General features: G+C 52.7%; 10 protein-coding genes across 10 annotated transcripts; 5 read left to right on the forward strand and 5 right to left on the reverse strand.

The window, feature by feature from the left end:
* Nucleotides 1–489: 489 nt before the first annotated feature.
* On the forward strand, nucleotides 490–1278 carry M409DRAFT_54850 (uncharacterized protein; the record flags this gene model as incomplete). Its single annotated transcript, XM_033812847.1, has 1 exon — nucleotides 490–1278. The coding sequence occupies one exon, from the start codon at nucleotides 490–492 to the stop codon at nucleotides 1276–1278; it is 789 nt and encodes a 262-aa protein (XP_033667399.1).
* Nucleotides 1279–1631: 353 nt separating this feature from the next.
* Nucleotides 1632–2712, forward strand: M409DRAFT_66550 (uncharacterized protein; the record flags this gene model as incomplete). Its single annotated transcript, XM_033816984.1, has 2 exons — nucleotides 1632–1651; nucleotides 1701–2712. The coding sequence occupies 2 exons, from the start codon at nucleotides 1632–1634 to the stop codon at nucleotides 2710–2712; spliced, it is 1032 nt and encodes a 343-aa protein (XP_033667400.1).
* A 49-nt stretch (nucleotides 2713–2761) lies between these two features.
* M409DRAFT_66551 (uncharacterized protein) lies at nucleotides 2762–3520 on the reverse strand (the record flags this gene model as incomplete). Its single annotated transcript, XM_033816985.1, has 1 exon — nucleotides 2762–3520. One exon carries the CDS (start codon nucleotides 3518–3520, stop codon nucleotides 2762–2764), a length of 759 nt encoding a protein of 252 aa, XP_033667401.1.
* Nucleotides 3521–3798: 278 nt separating this feature from the next.
* M409DRAFT_23151 (uncharacterized protein) lies at nucleotides 3799–5707 on the forward strand (the record flags this gene model as incomplete). Its single annotated transcript, XM_033806652.1, has 5 exons — nucleotides 3799–4051; nucleotides 4108–4145; nucleotides 4208–4712; nucleotides 4764–5428; nucleotides 5483–5707. The coding sequence occupies 5 exons, from the start codon at nucleotides 3799–3801 to the stop codon at nucleotides 5705–5707; spliced, it is 1686 nt and encodes a 561-aa protein (XP_033667402.1).
* Nucleotides 5708–5796: 89 nt separating this feature from the next.
* Nucleotides 5797–8290, reverse strand: M409DRAFT_66553 (carbohydrate-binding module family 20 protein; the record flags this gene model as incomplete). The annotated part of the gene is made up of 3 exons (XM_033816986.1): nucleotides 5797–6122; nucleotides 6720–8022; nucleotides 8075–8290. The coding sequence occupies 3 exons, from the start codon at nucleotides 8288–8290 to the stop codon at nucleotides 5797–5799; spliced, it is 1845 nt and encodes a 614-aa protein (XP_033667403.1).
* A 273-nt stretch (nucleotides 8291–8563) lies between these two features.
* M409DRAFT_54855 (uncharacterized protein) lies at nucleotides 8564–11154 on the reverse strand (the record flags this gene model as incomplete). The annotated part of the gene is made up of 3 exons (XM_033812848.1): nucleotides 8564–8649; nucleotides 8692–10404; nucleotides 10650–11154. The coding sequence occupies 3 exons, from the start codon at nucleotides 11152–11154 to the stop codon at nucleotides 8564–8566; spliced, it is 2304 nt and encodes a 767-aa protein (XP_033667404.1).
* Nucleotides 11155–12157: 1003 nt separating this feature from the next.
* Nucleotides 12158–13213, reverse strand: M409DRAFT_54856 (uncharacterized protein; the record flags this gene model as incomplete). The annotated part of the gene is made up of 1 exon (XM_033812849.1): nucleotides 12158–13213. One exon carries the CDS (start codon nucleotides 13211–13213, stop codon nucleotides 12158–12160), a length of 1056 nt encoding a protein of 351 aa, XP_033667405.1.
* Nucleotides 13214–13883: 670 nt separating this feature from the next.
* M409DRAFT_23155 (uncharacterized protein) lies at nucleotides 13884–15035 on the forward strand (the record flags this gene model as incomplete). Its single annotated transcript, XM_033806653.1, has 1 exon — nucleotides 13884–15035. One exon carries the CDS (start codon nucleotides 13884–13886, stop codon nucleotides 15033–15035), a length of 1152 nt encoding a protein of 383 aa, XP_033667406.1.
* Nucleotides 15036–15518: 483 nt separating this feature from the next.
* M409DRAFT_23156 (uncharacterized protein) lies at nucleotides 15519–16477 on the reverse strand (the record flags this gene model as incomplete). The annotated part of the gene is made up of 2 exons (XM_033806654.1): nucleotides 15519–16245; nucleotides 16302–16477. 2 exons carry the CDS (start codon nucleotides 16475–16477, stop codon nucleotides 15519–15521), a joined length of 903 nt encoding a protein of 300 aa, XP_033667407.1.
* Nucleotides 16478–17304: 827 nt separating this feature from the next.
* On the forward strand, nucleotides 17305–17751 carry M409DRAFT_54859 (uncharacterized protein; the record flags this gene model as incomplete). The annotated part of the gene is made up of 1 exon (XM_033812850.1): nucleotides 17305–17751. The coding sequence occupies one exon, from the start codon at nucleotides 17305–17307 to the stop codon at nucleotides 17749–17751; it is 447 nt and encodes a 148-aa protein (XP_033667408.1).
* Nucleotides 17752–17915: the final 164 nt, after the last annotated feature.

Raw genomic sequence — 17915 nt, forward strand, 5'->3', positions numbered from 1 at the left:
CCCCCCCCAGCCCCTCGCCCTCACGCTGGTGAACGGATCGGGCAGCACCCTGCGCGTCCACGCGCAGCTCATCGCAGATGTGGGGCTCCTCCGCGCCCTATGGGCGGAGCAGCAGGGCCAGGCGGCCGATTTCTTCAGCATCTGGTACAAGGGTACCGAGATCAACTATCCCGCCACATTGGCGCAGGTAAGCACCTACATACAAGACATCGATGGCATGGACACCAGTGCTAATACGGAGATAATTTGGGTGTGAGGAACGAAGACACCTTCACCATCAAGATGCTCCGCACGGGGCTGGAGTCGCTGTTCGCCCACATTCCCAGATAGTGGGAGTGAGAAGATTGAAGGTTGGCTTTGGTGAAGCATGGAGGAAGATCCATACTCCTCCATAATGCTGTATTGAATGTCGAGAGAGGACGCTGCCTTCGAGTATTTGAAGGTCATATCATGACAGTTCTACCTCTCATCCTCCACTGTTTGCCCACGATGTCTACTAACACAAGTGACTCGACTGGAAGCATCATCACCGAAGACGATCTCTGGTTAGCGCCCATGGAAGACTGCCATAAAGAGCTGGTTATCAGCCACTATCGAAGACTGAACAAGATCCTCCATGAGGGAGACGAAGCAGCGATCGGGATCTACACTAACAAGCAAGCGGCTCGAGAACAACTTGCCCGCATGACTTTGATAATAAGAGACTACATGAACTCGGCATGGCCCGACACGATCGAGTCCATGGTCGCAGATGTTGTCGACGCAAGTTTCTCGATCTGTGGCACACAATCGTCATTCTACCAACCCACCTTCGTCAACTCGGCGCTCTGGGGCCGTGAGCAAGAAATCGCGGCTTTGATGCAAGAGCTCAGCGCACGGGATGTGGACGATGTGATGGAACTATGGAGCATAATTCCCGACAAAACGAACAAAGTCGTTCCTGATACCAGTGCCGTGGAAGATATCGGGGAGAGTGTCGATTGGAATAATGTGCTCTTCAGGTCTCGGTCTGAGGACAACATTGCTCATCGGCGGCAGGATTTTACAATCGAGGACCAGGAGCTTTGGGAGGAGGATCTTTTGAGTCTAGAGTTGGAGCAGTTGGATCTTGCTTGGCCGCCTGTGTTTCGAGATCCTGAGCCTAATGTTGGGAGGCAGCGGAGACGGACGAGCACGGCGGCTTCGATGACAACAAGACCGTCGATTGCCAGGGCAACGACAGATGATATTGTACTAGAGCCATGCTCTGAGGCGGAGACTGCTGGCGCAAAGGCTTGATGAGCGTTCAGTTTTGATGAAGTGATGTTGATACAGGGGTGAAATGATGGAAGACTGCCAGAATCGAGGAGATGAAGTCGAAAGAAAAACAAGGTGGCTGGAGAGCCCCACATGTGGATAAAGTCTGTTCCCTGTCACTCGCCACTGGAGACCCAGCGGTCCTCACTTCCTGAATGATCTCTCCGACGCTCGTGCGATCTTGGCCTCCGCTTTTCGATGTTATCCTAACGTCATACGGGTTTGATCTATAAGCAACAATTGAGAAAATCAAGGATCATCTCGATTCAAATACGTTGGCCTTTCTCATTCGAACGACAAAGACCTTGCAAGAGAACAACATTGAGATCGACACCATGGCAGCTAAAATCTTCATGTGAGTATCGCGCACGTCAGTACGATGGCATGGGACTGACGTGAAACAGCACTGGAGTTACTGGCTACATCGCCGGCGATGCCCTTTACGCTTTGAATCAAACCCACCCAGACTACGAGTACTCTGCCCTTGTACGCACGCAAGACAAAGCCGATCAAGTCAAGGCCGCATACCCAAAGATCCGAATAGTACTAGGCGGTCTTGATGATAGCCAGATTCTCGAGGACGAAGCAGCCAAGGCCGACATTGTCCTCCACGCCGCCGATGCCTCCGACCACGAAGGCGCGGCGAAAGCGATCGCCAAGGGAATTGCAAAGGGGCATTCAAAGGAGATCCCTGCATTCTGGTTGCATACTGGCGGCACTGGCATTTTGACGTACTTCGATTCGAAGGATGAGCGGTTTGGAGAGTGGGATGAGAAGGAGTTCAATGACTGGTCTGGCGTGGAGGAACTCACGAATCTCCCTGATGAGGCTTTCCACCGCAACGTCGACAAGATCGTACTGGAGACTGGCATCAACAAGGCAGACTCAGTCAAGACGGCCATCGTCTGCCCACCAACCATCTACGGCAAAGGCCGCGGCCCCATCTCAGGACGTAGCCGACAGGCGTACGAGCTTGCGAAACTTGTCCTGCGCAAGGGCTATGCACCCATCATCGGCAAAGGCAAAGCTCGCTGGAACAACGTACATGTACATGATCTCTCAGACATCTGGGTCGGCCTCGTCGAAGCAGCCGTAGCGAAGAAGCTGGATGCCGAACTTTGGGGTGCAAAGGGTTATTACTTGGCCGAGCATGGCGAGCACGTCTGGGGCGACTTGTCGAGGTTGATCGCGAAGACTGCAGCGGATCTCGGGTATATCTCAAAGGACTGGAAGGAGCAGCCTCTTGATCAGAAAGAGGCGTTTGAGATCGCGGACTTCCAGGCGCTGAGCTGGGGATTGAACTCGAGGGGCAAAGCCGAGCGGGCGAGTAAGTTGTTGGGATGGAAGCCGCACCGGCCGAGTGTTGAAGAGGAGGTGCCGAATATTGTGGAAGAGGAGAAAGAGAGGTTGGGCTGAGTGATGTGAAAGTGTCGTGGACATATTGTGACACTCCAGTTTTCTCTCATCATGCCTTCTTCTTTGCCGTGAAGATATACAATATGGGATCTTCCAAATACTCTTTCCAAAAATCAGGATTGCTCCTCACAATCTCCGTCTCTTCCCACGGCACCGCCTTAAAGCCCTCAAAGTACTTTCCCGATATCTCCTCTGACCCTCCATAATACGGCTCCAAAGCCATCGACTCAAACTCCAACGGCGGCTCCATCAACATCCGATACTTATACGAAAAGCCCCCCTCAAACTCTTCAAACTTCCCAAGCTGAACACCATATTTCCCACTCGCTGCCGCCTTCGACTTTGGGTTATTCCGATTCGCAATAACCAACCCTCCAGATTTCAAATACTTCGCACAATTCCGCCACATCACCTCCAGCTCCTCCACATTCTGCGCATGATCAAACACTCCGTTCGCAATGACCAGATCATACGGCCCCAACCCCAAATGCTCCAGATCCTTCGAAGCGTCGCCGTGATACCATTTGATAACATCCCGCCGGAGCGATTTCTCGTACTCCTCGCCGAGACGCATCATATCGGGAGAAATGTCCACAACATCGACATCCGTGGCGCCGGCTTCGATAGCATCACGAGCCCGGTTTCCGGTTCCGCCGCCGAGGTCGAGCACTTTCAGGCCGTGGCAATTTTTGATGCAGAGGGAGAAGAGTTGTTGTTCCAGAGCCCCGAGCGGGAGGTTTATGAATTGGTCGTAGCCGGAGGCGTTGGTCGCGTAGTTCTTTTCGATGGCGTCGTTGGGATCGGTCATGTTGATGTCGTGCAATGATGTTTGATTTAGAGAGGAGGATGAAGTGATGTTGTCCTGAAACGCTGTCTCGTGGTCTGTGCACTGCAGCTGATTCCTTCAACTCGTGAAGCTGCTTCCTTCGCTGCCATTACCTTCTGCGTAGTTTCATCTTTATGCATCCCTATTCTGCACCCGTTACTACTGACAGCAGCCCTATGATCACATGTCGAGGTGGCGGTGATCCTAGCCTCTCGCCGCCTTGATCCGAAGACTCCAATCCAAGCATATGAAGTGCTTCAATGGCAGAAGATCAGGAGCGTCCAAACAGTCAGACTGGCCTTCTGGAGAGATCAAACCATGTCAATGGATCTACTATGAATGAGGCCGACCGCAATCTCGTGGACAAATTCGGCTACAAGCCCGTCTTCAAACGAGAGTTCGGATACCTTGCCACAATCTCTTTCGCCATTAGCATCGGAGCCGTCTTCCCATCAGTTGCTACAACGTTCATCTACCCGCTACAAGCTGGAGGAAGTGCGTGCATTGTGTGGTGTATGCATTCCCAGATGCCATCCTTCTTCTCCATGTTCGTCACTGATACAGTGCAGCTTGGCTTATCTCAGGCGCTGGCTGCATGTGCCTTGCGGTATGTCCGACTTCCTGATCAAGGACAAAACGTCAATGTGCTCTCGAACTGACCTGCCACAGCTGTCCGTCTCTGAACTCGTCTCAGCGTATCCCACTTGTGGCGGGCTCTATTACACTGTTTCTCGACTGGCTCCCAAGGACTACGTGCCATACATCAGCTGGGTGGCTGGATGGCTCAACCTCCTCGGACAAGCTGCCGGCGTTGCTGCTTCAGAATGGGGTGCATCATCACTTCTCCTGGCCATTGTATCAATTGCATCGGACTTTGCATACCTGCCCACGCTCAATCACACAGTAGCTGTGATGGTTGGCATGGTAATCTCGAGTGCCTTGGTCAACTCTCTATCGACGTACTGGTTGGAGAAGATGTTCAGATTCTACGTCGTCTTTCACATCCTGGTGTTGGTGACTTGTTGCATCGCTTTACTGGCGGTAGCTCAGCCTGAGAATGGTACTCCAAAGAATTCCGCTAGATATGTCTTCACGGACTTTACCAACCAATCTGGCTGGCAGCCTCCAGCTTGGAGCTTCATGTTTGGATTTCTGTCGGTGTCCTGGTCAATGTGTACGCTATCAACATAGGAATGAAGACGTGCAGTCACTGACACCGCCGCAGCCGGCTACGACGCGACCGCCCACATCGCAGAGGAGATCAAAGAACCCGAGATCAAAACACCCTGGGCAATATCTCTCGGTATGCTCTTCACCTACGTCGCAGGCTGGCTATACAATATCGTTCTCTGCTTCGTCATGGGTGATGTGTGTGCGAAAGACTCAATAATCCACTCACCAATCGAGCAACCAGTGGCACAGATCTTTTACAACGTCCTTGGGAAGTCTGGATCAGTGTTCTACACCATCTGTGCACTGATCATCCTGAAGTTTGGGAACTTCGCAGCTATGCAATCATTAACACGAACAATATTCGCCCTCTCGCGCGACGGACTCGTACCATTCAGCAATACTTGGACAACCATCCTGCCCTCAACCGGCATCCCAATCTACGCCGTCTGGATATCAGCTCTCTGGGCCATCGGGATCAACCTCACCGGTCTAGGCTCCTATCCCGCCATCGCAGGCGTCTTTAACGTCACGGCCATCGCACTAGACTGGTCCTTCTGCATACCCATATTCTGCAAGATCTTGTTTGGCAAATTCGTGCCGGGACCTTGGCATTTAGGTCGGTTCTCGAGGGCATTGAATATTTATGCGTGTGCGTGGACGATGTTTGTGTCGGTTATATTTTTGATGCCTACGACGTTGCCTGTGGAGGCGGAGACTGTGAGGAACAGCATTCCTCGATGATAATAATGCCTTGTGCTGACATTGTCTTAGATGAATTACGCTGTGGTGTATATCGTGGCTATCTTGCTGTTCTCAACGCTCTACTGGGTCGTAAGGGGCCAGGAGCATTATACTGGACCTCGAATCGAAGTCACGAAAGATATTGATAACATCGACCCAGACGGGCCACCAACAGGTCACTCAAGGGTATCCGGGGACTCTATTGAAGACGATTCAGAGCCAACAGAGACTCGTCCCCTTCTCGCTGGGCCCTAGAATTCTGGGAGAATGGCTGACAGCATCTTCGTATACACATAGAATCAGACTATGTACACAGATATGTACAGACTCTATCTCTCATCACACTACTGCCAGTCACTCTCCAACACCGCCGTGTTCGAACACGCCCTCGGCACAGTATAATTCCGATTCGGGTCAACCTCCCACGTAACACCACCATCGGAATCAACTTTGATGAACTTATACTCCAGATACGTCCCAGCAACCAGCTTCACCGTCGCATTCCAGATCGGATTGTCAGTCGTATATCCGGAAGCTGACATAGCCACGGCTTGAGAGGTATTCCATTTCCCAAGTTCGGTGATTGAGCCGATGAGTTTGATGCTCTCGAGCCAGGCGGTCGTGACGTTGTGGTTGAAGGAGACGGAGACTGTGGACACTGTGGTGCAGGCTGATGTTGTTAGGGAGGACGTTTTGGTGGTTGATGAAGGAGTTACAGAGGTCGCGGTCGTGGTCAACAGCTTGGCACCATGGACGGCGTTGTAGATGGCCTTGCCGACGCTCGACTTCATGTAGCAGGCTACGCCTGAGAGTGAGACGTCGACGCAGCCGGTGGTGGTCGCACAGGCGTCTATGCATTGTTTGAGACTGTTTACGGAGACCATGCTGAGATCGCCGCCGGCGTGGTCGATGCCGCATTCGATGAGAAAGGTCTTGCCGTTGGAGATGTAGGTGGTGCTGTTGGAAGCTGGGCATGAGACGGCGGACGCTGTAGCGGCGGCGGAAGTGCTCGATGTTGTGGAAGTGATGGACTTTGTCGATGAAGAGGTGGCGGATGTAATTGGCTTAGTGGATGCTCTTGAAGTCGATGACGAGGTGCTGATGACCGTTGCTTTTGTTTTTAGAGTGGTTGACTTGGCTGTGCTTGAGCTAGGGGTACTCGATGTTGTCTTCGTCGAGCTGGAAGTAGAAAGGGTGGTACTGCTCTTTGCGCTGGAGCTACTCGCCGTCGTCTTCGCGGCAGTAGACGACGACGCAATCGTGCTACTGATCTTGCTGCTGGAGCTGGAAATACTCGTCGCTCCTCCAGTGTTAGTACTTGCACAAGGATCCGATCCCTTCAACAATGAAGTAAGGTAGAAGGCACTGGGAGCGCCATCCGCAATATCGATAGCCAAATTACCACTCGAATCAGTAGATATCACGGTGCAGGTCAATAGATCCGTGAATTTCGTATTCGCCGCAAAGCCCGTCACTTTGGAGTTGATCTTGATTGATGAACTCTTCCCAGCACCAAGGTTTGTGAAGACTGAGATCAGGGGCGAAGAAACAGCGCCTTTGCTCGTTACGAGAGCCTTGTCGTCGGAGTAGATGACGTTTGATTTCGAAGTGACGTATGTTGGATCTTTGGAAATAGCAAGAGATCGAGCGCCATTTAGCTTGGCGATATGTGTATACATTGGCGCTTTGGTGTTATAGCCTGACGTCCACAGAGGCTCTCGATTGTACGGATCCGTAGCTCCAGAAAAGCCTTGCTCTTGGCCGTAGTACACAATCGGCAGACCGTCGTTGAGCAGCGTGAAAGCGATAGCGTTCTTCGTCAACCCGGTATCGTTAGTAATCGATGCAAAACGGGGGTTATCGTGGTTCTCAAGGAAATTCCCGAGCAGAGTCGTGTCCTTGCATGTCGCATTGAGCCACTTCAGGTTGTTCGCAAGCTCGCTCATAGTAGCTGTCGTGGACTGAAACGCTCGAAGAAGCCAGAAGTACGCCGCGTAGTTTAGCATTCCAGGCATGTAGTTCTGATACGTGCAGAATGTATTGGGGTTGCCATCGAATACCTCGCCGATGGCGTAGACGCCTGACGAAGAGATGAAGGAGGGCCAGAAGTCCTGATTGACTTGCATCGCCGAGTCTAGACGCAGTCCATCGATCGAGTAGTTCTGGACCAATTGGGGAATCCATTCATTGAACATGGTTTGAACGGTCTTGTCCTCTGTCTTCAGATCGGGTAATGAGACCACAGTGTCCCCGACCCAGCACTCGCGGACAGCCGTCATGTTGTCATGGTCCATTTTGCAGTAGGGGTGGTAGTATTTCGCATCGTCGAATGGTTCAAGATTGGACCACTTCACGTTGGCAGGAGCTCCATTGTAAGCGAAGTGGTTGGAAACTGTGTCGACCATAAGATACATGCCACGGGAGTGCAGGGCTGCCGAAAGAGCCTTGAGGTCCGCTGGTGTACCAAAGGCCGAGTTGAGGGAGTAGATGTCCTGCGGCCAGTAGCCATGATAGGGGTCTCCATATGGAGTTCCCCCAGCGATATTCTTAACGACAGGAGAGATCCAGACCTGGATGTTGTTCAGCCTCAGATGCTCCTCGGGTATGTGTGCTACGACTTACAGCTGTGAACCCCATGCCTTTGACATAATCCAACTTGTTAATCAGCCCCTGCCACGTCCCACCACAATAACTCCCCCAATTGCACGCTGCAGTCGTCGATCCACTCGTCAGCGCAAATCGATCCGTGAGAACTTGATAGACACTTTGACAACGCCATTGCGCTGGTGTGAGCCCAGCAGCAGCTCCGAAGAGCAGCGCCAGTGCAAACGACAGCATCTCGACGTGGTCTTGGCCGTATCACCCAAGAGCACGGTGCTGATATATGTATTCATTGCCATCTCTTTCATGACTTCATGTGGCCCACCCACACTGCGTTAAGAATTTCCAGCTGAGGTCTGGACCTGAAATCCTTGGCCAGGTTCGGGGCTCTTTGTTCGCGAGGTCTGTCGAAAAGGCTAGGCCTTTGGGCTGGCTTGACTCGTGTGGTGGGAAAAACGGACAATGAACAAAGAACAGCAACTGCCAGACCTGGTAGGAATTTCAGGGCGCCTAGCAGATGATGAATCGTTCGAGCTCGGTAATGGTGTGGACGTTCCCGTTGCGGCAGCCGCAAGAGTCGTTCGATATCATGCAGCCTGCGACCAGATTGTGTAATTTGTCGTTCCTGAGAGACTCACGAATAACGAAGGGCGTGTTTGCACCCAATACCAACACTACTCGATCTCCCCGCTGTGGGGCAAAGTGGTTTTCTCGGCCGTCGTTGACTGTCATTGAGTGACAAATCCCAACGTGGCCGTTTGTTGTTGCAAAGAAAATGAAAGAAGCGAATTGTGCAGGAGACATCTCAATCTCCGCGTATCTTGAGAATCCCAGCCTAATAGCTCGCAGAGTTTTCTCGTCGCAGTGGAGCACCTCGGCGGTGGCTTCCCATGCGTTGGAAACCTGGTCGCAGTCTGCGGCGTTGATCACGTTCCGTATGACACCGATGGAAAAGCCGTCAAGTGAGAGAGTCATACTTCCATGATCGGTGTCATGGGTAGAGCCTGGTGCAAGATCATGAGGCACATGAACATTGTGATAGTTCCAACGCTTTCGGGCGTACTCAATAGCCGTAGGGACGGCTCGACCACCGGCTCTGGTGGTGACAGGAGATCCTGGCTCCTCCTGAAAATCGCTGCAACGTTCTGCAGCTTGCCCATCATTAAGATAGAGCCACATCTGATAATCTATTCTGTCAACGGTAGTGGGTCGTGCGAAGTCGCAGACCCATGAAGGTGATTCGTATCTCTCCCATTGAAAAGCTAGAACGTCAAAGGAAGAGTCCTCGCTGTCTTTGAGTATGGCATGCTGAGTTGGGTTCGTTTCCTTGGTCCACAGCAGTCGAGACATATCCGTGAACAACTCCTTCGGCGTCCTCTTGTAGTCGATCGGTATGGCGGCTCGATGAAAAGGCATTGCAAGTCCAATCAATCCAAAGACATGATCGAGATCGTGAGATGCTAGCGAAGCAGCGGCAAGTCTCAGGAGCTCTCCCAGTGGACGGCCACCATCCAAGGGTACTTGATAGTACTCCCACCAACTCCTGAGCTTCCATGGGACTCTCATCGAGTGCTCGGCAGACATAAAAGCTTTCCAGACCTTTTGTGTGCCAACCACATGGAAATCGATGTCATCGGCCTGAACATCCCATTGTCGAGAGAACACAAGCTCCATCGGCCATGCGCGGAAAAATGCCCATCCATCAAAAACATAGTCGTCGAATAGCACGAGGGGTGGGTACCTGGCAACAGCAATCTCTTGAAGAACCCACTTGCGTTTCCACCAGGCATGTTCCTTCCACGATAGCAGGTAGTCCAGGTCAATGGTCGATAACCCCACGAACTGCTCATTCTCTCTCGTTGCCCTGTCCAAAGACACCATCCAACGGAGATCACCACTGTCTGGTCCATCTTCGAGTTCCCGAGCCGCTGGTTTTCCCGGCGCCATGCCAAGCCATATGTAGACTGATTCTGCCGTTGAGAAGATCTGTTTCATCATGCTGACTTGCTTGTTCCGCTCTTCGAGATCGGCCTGATTGATGCAGAGCGCATCGACCCAAACTAGGACGCTTCTGGTCGGGTCTCTCAGCTGCCTCAATGCGTTCTCAAGGTGTTTGGAAACCAGTAGCGTGGCGAGTGGTCCGACATAGACTCCAGTATCAGCGGGTAATTCACCCCAGGAGTAGGAAAGGGCAATGTAAGGCGGCGCTTCTGTGAGTCTGAACAGTTTCAGGTCAGCCTGGACTGGAGGCCTCGGTGTGGCTGCTCGTGCATCGCGTGGGCCTTGATGAACTTCCAGAAGTCGGATAGCAACTCCATCATCGATCGGACATTCGGCGTAGACCCAGTGACCTGCGAAAGGCGTCGTTACCTGTTGTGAACTGCCCGCCGTGGAGTTGTCCATGTGTCGGCATTCGTCGCTGAAGACAGAGCCACAAGTGCAGGCAGCTGAGCTTCAGCGCCCCCAAGTGGGAAGTGCAAGCGTGCACGCTAATGCATGCAGTGTTACGCAGGCAATCAAGCCTCTTGCCAGCTCTGCGAGACACCTCTCTCAATTGTTGGAACCGCTTTTCACTCCGGACCAATTCCAGCCATACCCTCGTACTTGCTCATCAACCACTTCCCGCCAATCTTTTTCCACTCGAAAACACCCAAGCTATGCCTGATCACTCCAGGCGGCAGATCAAACGTCTCCATGGAAACATACGAGATCGCCCATCGTGCCTTCTCATGAACCGTCGTGGAGAGATCGTTCGCCTTCATCCGATAGTCCGGATACGCATCGACGAGATGTCGGAACATCTCTTGTACTCTGTCTCGTCCGATCACATAGGTTTTGAATCCGTCATCGCCGAGACTGAGTGGAAGAGGTTGCGTAAGGTCGCGCGCCACTGCCGCCGAGAGAAACTCGGGCTCTGCGTTGAAATCGTCGGTGAAGCGGTCCCAGACTGTATGGCTGTTTGTCTTCGTGTTGCCGGAGTCTGAGCCAAGGTATCGATTGTTGACGGCCCAGACAACTAGGTGTATTGTTTCGGCCATGTATTGCTCGATAGCTTTGGAGCTCTCGTCATTCCAAGTCGTGGGGCCGATCATATTCGCCATCTTTGCCATCTGCAATCCATCTCTATATTGCACCAATGCCCTGTATTTATTCATCTTGAATATAGTCTGCCTATAGCGGCGGCCAAGAGCGTCCGAATCCCGAAGCGATGCGAGGCCCCGAAAACAATCTTTCAGCTCACCGAAATGGATGTGATTTCAAGCACGTAGGGCAGAGTGCTGTAATCATAAGCAGGGCGGTGTATGTTGGTATCATGATGATGCTGAGATGGAAGAGAGAGGCAGGTAGATGCCAAGGGCCTCCAAGAAAGTGTTGAAGGAGAAGGAGTTGGTTTCACGCGACAGCCCTAAGATTGGATTGGACCGAGGCGAGGCTAGCCACGTGAAGGTCGACGCATGTGGTATAGCGCGGTGCACTTAACTTACGCCTAGAAGAGCCTTGGCTCGACAACATCCATCACCCGCGCTCGTGCTGACCCGAAGACATTAGGAGTCACTGATGCCCTGTTCTGTCTACCGGTCTCTATTGGGCCATCAGTAGCAGAGCTTGTGAGTCCGGGCCCGAAATGTTTCATGGTATCTGATCGAGATGGTATGCCGAGTCCCGCCAGCGAGGGAGTTATGGTAGATATGCAGAGCGAGCATATCCGAGCTGAATTCCGCTTCCAGGGACCACGTATAGGGTCGGTCATATCTTCGATAAGTTGATTATTATTTCTTTGAATCTTGCCAACGGCGGCATCAAATCACTCCGAAACTAGCGTCACTCATTGTTGCTTTTCAGGTTCGCCAATAGAGTAATCCACCAGGCTCAGCAGTCCATTCGACATGCAAAGCACCCGCACATCGTCAGAGGTCATTCATGAGGTGGCTTGATGTTTGTAAGCAACGATATGCAATAGCCTGGGATTGCTCGTTAAGGCAAGTTGTCAGGTGAGAAGACTTGGGTTCGTTGTCGTATAGAAATGCAGGAAGCGATGTGAGACATACTTTGCTGTCAGGAAGCGAGTAGGTGCTTCACTAGGATCGTTCCCTTCCCTTCCATCTATGACTTGGTAACAGCATCCATGAGCTTCAACTGTGTCGCCATAGCATGCTGCGCGAATGGCAACAGTTCGTAAGTCTTGCCTCTTCCATCCGGTCCAGAGTCGAAGATCTCGTAGCTGAACCATCCTCTGAATCCAGTCCGCAGTACCGCTTTGGTGAAGTCGACCACTGGCAGATACCCTTCGAATGGTAACGGCCTATAGTCATGACTCCATCTGCCTCGTGGTCGCATTGCATCGAGGTCCTTCTTCTCGAGCGGCTCGCTCAATTTGTATGCGTCGCTGATCTGTAACAGGTAGATTTTGTCCTTCGGTACGGTCTTCGCAAGTTGATCACAAGACGCTTTCCAGTCTTGCTCCACCTGCTCAGGCTGGCGGCCGTCCTCAACCAGACCACTCTTCGTTGTTGGATCGCCCCACTCACCTCCAGCAGACTGAAAGGTGTCCAAACAAAGGCCAAAGTTGGGTCTATCAACCTTTTGGCAGATGTCCCACACATCTGCCCAGTCAGGAGCGTGCGTAGACCAGCACCAGTTCTCGTAGGCGATTCGCATCTTCTTCTTCGCAAGCAGGTCGGCCAGGTCGCGTAAATCTTCCACAAAGCGAGCTCGATCTTTGCCGATCTTCTCTTCAGGGGAATCTGAAGAACCAACCTGCAGCATATCGCAACCCACCGCCTCCATGACGCGAGTCCAGCCTTCAGCGCGTTCCCAGGCATCTTTTCTCTCAGGCGAACCTTCAGGCCATCCTTCGAAATTGGCAAATGGCTGCATCATGAACGCTTTCAGACCCTTTGCATCGAGCATTGTCTTGAGCACTTTGGCAGCTGCAACCAGGTCGTCAAAATCGTGATCGCCAATGGGTTGAGATCCGCCATCTTGCTCCTCTGCTCGCAGGTGTAGGTTGGCGAATGATACCAGGTCAGGCATTGACAGTTCGATCGCCTGGAAGCCAGCACCGGCGAGGGCGTCCAATTTCTTGGGCAAGGTATGCTCATCGTTGCAGCCAATAGAGCATGAGGCGTACGCGAGCGGGATCTTCTCTAACGCGTCCATAGTGGCGACTCGTCCTGTTGAGTTTCTTCGAAGTCTGCCAGGGGTTTGCACTTACGTGCAAGAGGTCTCACAACTCCTTTTGAGGAAACAAAACGATCGACTCAATGGTGATGCAAGCGTGAGTGACATGACGTCGCGGCTTGCAATGCCATGCCATGTCGATTCGCGTTCCCTATCACTTTAACGTCCACTTTGAAGTGGCAGGATCACGCGTAGAATCACATGCTCGTCAGTGCCTCCAAGCGGAACATCTGATACCACGTGGAAGTTGTAGACAGACGAAAGAAGGAAAGGGTTCACATTCGCCAGGTGAAGTCCCGTACGCTGACTTATCACCGCCACCCATTGGCCAGATCCCCTGCCGGCTCCAGCCACAGGGCCCGGTATCCGGTCAATTCTTGGAGGTGTAAGTTTGCGCAAGACTCACACTTTCACGGCACGGACTTACAGTTTTCTTCACAGGCATTCGGTTGTTGATCGTGAAACTTCCAAGACTCGTTGACCCGACGGCTTCGTTCCGACCAGTCCTACTACCCACGTGTCCTGTAGGAGTCATATCCATCATGGCTGAGGTGAGTACAAATACCAGTGCGACCTTTGACATTTGGTTCTGTTCCTTGCCAGTCTATGCCTCTTGCTTTGCCTTGCTTGACTGGATCAGCCATTGACCATGTCTACACAGTTCTTCATGCCCAATCCAGCCGTCGGCGACCGCAATGGCGTCGAAGACTGGCGCATTCGAGGCATGACTCCTCTCACACCGCCCGACCTCCTTCAACACGAGATCCGCCAAACCGACAAGTCAAAAGACACCGTCATTCAGGGCCGAAACGAGGCAGCGGACGTTGTGCATGGCAAGGACAACAACCGAAGACTCATGGTCGTCATTGGTCCATGCTCGATCCACGATCCTCAGATGGCGTTGGAGTACTGCGACAGACTGCTTGAGCTGAAGAAGAAGTACGAGGACGACCTGTTGATTGTCATGAGGAGTTACCTCGAGAAGCCGAGAACAACCGTGGGCTGGAAGGGTTTGGTCAACGATCCAGACTTGGACAACACCTTCAACATCAACAAGGGTTTGAGGACGGCACGGCAGATGTTCTTGGATTTGACGAGCAAGGGTATGCCAATTGCAAGCGAGATGCTGGATACCATCAGCCCACAGTTCACCGCCGATTTGCTGTCTGTGGGTGCTGTTGGCGCACGAACGACGGAGAGCCAAGTCCATCGTGAGCTTGCATCTGGTCTGTCTTTCCCCGTTGGCTTCAAGAATGGCACGGACGGCACTCTGGGTGTGGCAATCGACGCAATCGGAGCGGTGAAGCATCCACATCACTTCCTGTCAGTCACCAAGCCCGGAAACGTTGCAATCGTGGGCACTGCTGGAAACGACGACTGCTTCGTCATTCTGCGCGGCGGCAACAAGGGCACAAACTACGACGCCAAGTCAATCGGCGAGGCAAAGGAGCAACTCGTGAAGAAGAGTCTTCGTCCATACCTTATGGTCGACTGCAGCCACGGCAACTCTCTCAAGGACCACAAGAACCAGCCCAAGGTCGCCAAGGCACTCGCCGATCAAATCCGCGGAGGAGAAGATGCTATTGTGGGCGTGATGATCGAGTCGAACATCAACGAGGGCAGCCAGAAGATGCCCAAGGAGGGCAAGTCTGGCCTCAAGTACGGTGTCTCGATCACTGATGCTTGCATTGGCTGGGAAGATACCGAGGTGGTGCTGAAGGAGCTTGCTGAAGCTGTTGCTGCCAGGAGAGAGAAACTGGGCCCTGTGAAGGAAGTCAATGGTGTCAATGGACATACGTGAGTGTTGGTACAGAGCAGGCGATAAACGTCTGCGGACAAGCACTATTTTCCTAGCATGGTAACTACGAGCATCGGTCTTGGCGTGGCGTTGGTAGGTCGAGCACTCAAAAGCAATTGGTTGTATGATGATTAGATGATACAACAGCTAGGTCGACGAACGAGAAAAGCACTGTCATGATCTTCAACGTAGACTTCGTAGGGATTTGTTGCACTTTTCAGCTATGGTACTGCCAAAGCAGTTGGCGCTTGGAAAAGAGACATATCAGAGACTGTCTGGTCAGCCACGACGTCTGGCCTACTACCTGCCCTTAGGATCCATGTTCCTTGCCGGACTGGACCATTTTGAAGTTCGTCCAAAACGCTCTCCGCATGCAATCCTCTTTGTTATACAAAGACATTAACTCAACGCTCGCCTTTGACCTCTTGCTCCGAATCCAAACACCGTCCAACCCAATCCATCAATCTTCCAAGGCTCCACCTTCTCTTAATCTGTACCACTACCTTCTTTCCCCTCTGGAAGCACTATCTCCTTCAACTTCACAATCCCGCCACACGCCCTCTCCGCCTCGAGAGCCGGCACGCGCCTGTGATCCTGCACAACCATAACACCATCAAGCGAGCTCAAACGCGGCAACGCTCCCAGGGTATGAAGTCCCATCGGAGCCCCTGGAAGCGCGTACATGCTAGCGATGATCGTAACGGCCTTCACCGACGGCATGCGCTTCACGATAGCCGGATCGATCCACAGCTCCTCCTTCTTGCCGTTGGAGAAGTCCACCGTGAGGCTCTGGATGGCGCCGAGTTGGGCATCGGTCAAGTGTGCCGCGAAGTTCTGGATACCCTTGGCGTAGGTTTCGATGTCGAAGGTGTTGCTCGAGAAAGGGATGAGGGCGGCTTCGGCCTGGATTTGTCGGCATACACCTAGCAGTCCGAGGGGAAGGCAAGTCTTGGGGTAGAAATCCCTGCAAGGGTGATGGTCCGCGCGCATGCTGTACCTGGTCGTCATACGGCAGACTGAGTCCTCCTCCTCCTGGTCTGCTTTGATTGTCGTGAGGGGCTTTTTGGCGGTGCAGACCAGAGCGCGGAGGCGCGATGGCATGTAGGGCATGGTCTTCATTATGTGGATCATGTTGCCGCCGAGTACGAGCTCATAGGTGCGGTTGCGAAGCTCGGGTGGCAGTTTGAGGAAAGGCGGCGTGAAACCGTCACCTCTGCAGCTCCGTTAGAAGAGGAAGACAACAAGCGGCGCAAACGCGCAACAACTTACTCGGGCGCATCTCCACCAGCGACTGCAATCGCAGACTTCTCCTCAAGTCGAGCATCGCGCGGCTTCTCCTCGTCAAGCGCAGACTTCTCCCCAGTAACACCTTGCACCACATCGTCGCGACTGGCATCGCCTCGCGCCGGGAATGCGGAGAGCTCGCGTTGTTGATCCTGCAACATCTCCAGACGATCCCCGGTGTTGAGCGGCACACTCGACGACTGCATGATGCTATGATGCCGTGGTCGTGGCGTGGTGTCGAGAGAGGTTGTGGTTGAAAGTTCGAGGTCGAGAAGACGGGTTAAGTGCGCGAGATTTGGCGCTAAGAGCTTGGCAGTCACATGCGCTAAGGTCATTCACTTACTGAAATTCCTGCGGCGTTGGCAGGTTACTGTTAGCCATCCATGGCTTGTATACGTTACTATTATCCTCGGTGTGAAATCTTCTCGCACAGGAGACAAGGACAGCAAGTCCGAGGCTAGCGAGCGATGAAGTCGTTCTCTCGGCCCCGTTCCAGGCAGACAATGGAAAGACAAAGGCTGGCCTTCCACAGCCATTTTAGAGAGCCATCAAAGCAACAGCTATTGTCGAACATTGCACGAAATGGAGCCCCCTGCAAAGGGTTTCAATCATCCCACGGCTTTTTACCTTGACCTCACTGCTGTCTGCTCTTCCTCGGCCGTCCTAGGAACCAGAAACATACAGCACTTATGCCGGACAACGAGTAATCATACACTGCGATTTGATACGACACCGCTCGATTACAACGATGTTGGCATCAGTGGACTATGGGATGGCTATTCGAGGCTACTGCATGTAACCAGAAAAAGGGCTTGCCATTGGCCAGGATGCAAGATCCGGATTGGAGAAGTACACGCAGCCATCACGAGAGGAATTAAAGCGGTCTCATATATATGGGGCTTCAATCTATCCAGATCGACAACGCTACCTTCAACGCTCTCAGGATTTTCAACCAACTCACTCCAGACGAGAGCACTAAAGACTCAACATGCCATTCTGGGTGATATACCACTCCCACACAACCTTCACAACCGCAGCCGAACGCGATGCATTCGCAGCGTCCATCACCGAAAGCTACGACACCATCCCAGCATTCTACGTAGCCGTGTCGTTCATCCCTCTCAGCGGCAGTCATTTATATCGTTCGGGAAAGCAAGTCTCCAACCTAGACAGACCGTTCGTTCGGCTAGTCGTGCATCACCTGGCTCGACAGTCTACAGACCACGTCGACGGTCGCGAAGCAGGATTCGCGAGGGGGAGGTTGTTGCTGGATAGGGCTATTGAGGCTCATGTCGTCGACAAAGGATATCTATGGGAATATACTATCTCGGAGGAAGATCGGAATTCGTGGAAGATTGACGGGTATATGCCTCCGCCGTTTGGGAGCGAGGCGATGAAGGTGTGGCAGGCTAGGGGTTGTGTTGGGCCGTATTGATGTACGTAGACGAATCGAGCGACGTGACATGCTTGATGTTGCGTCGATGGATGGCGGACTAGTCGGTAGATGCCACTGGCGGCAGAGCTATACTATGTAGCCTTTGAAAAGATTTCATTGTTCTACAGTGTCGCTGGGTCCTTCCAGCCTTGACCGTTCCCCCT

The sequence above is a fragment of the Zasmidium cellare genome (assembly GCF_010093935.1).
Source record: "Zasmidium cellare ATCC 36951 unplaced genomic scaffold M409scaffold_18, whole genome shotgun sequence".
Classification (NCBI taxonomy): Eukaryota; Fungi; Ascomycota; class Dothideomycetes; order Mycosphaerellales; family Mycosphaerellaceae; genus Zasmidium; species Zasmidium cellare.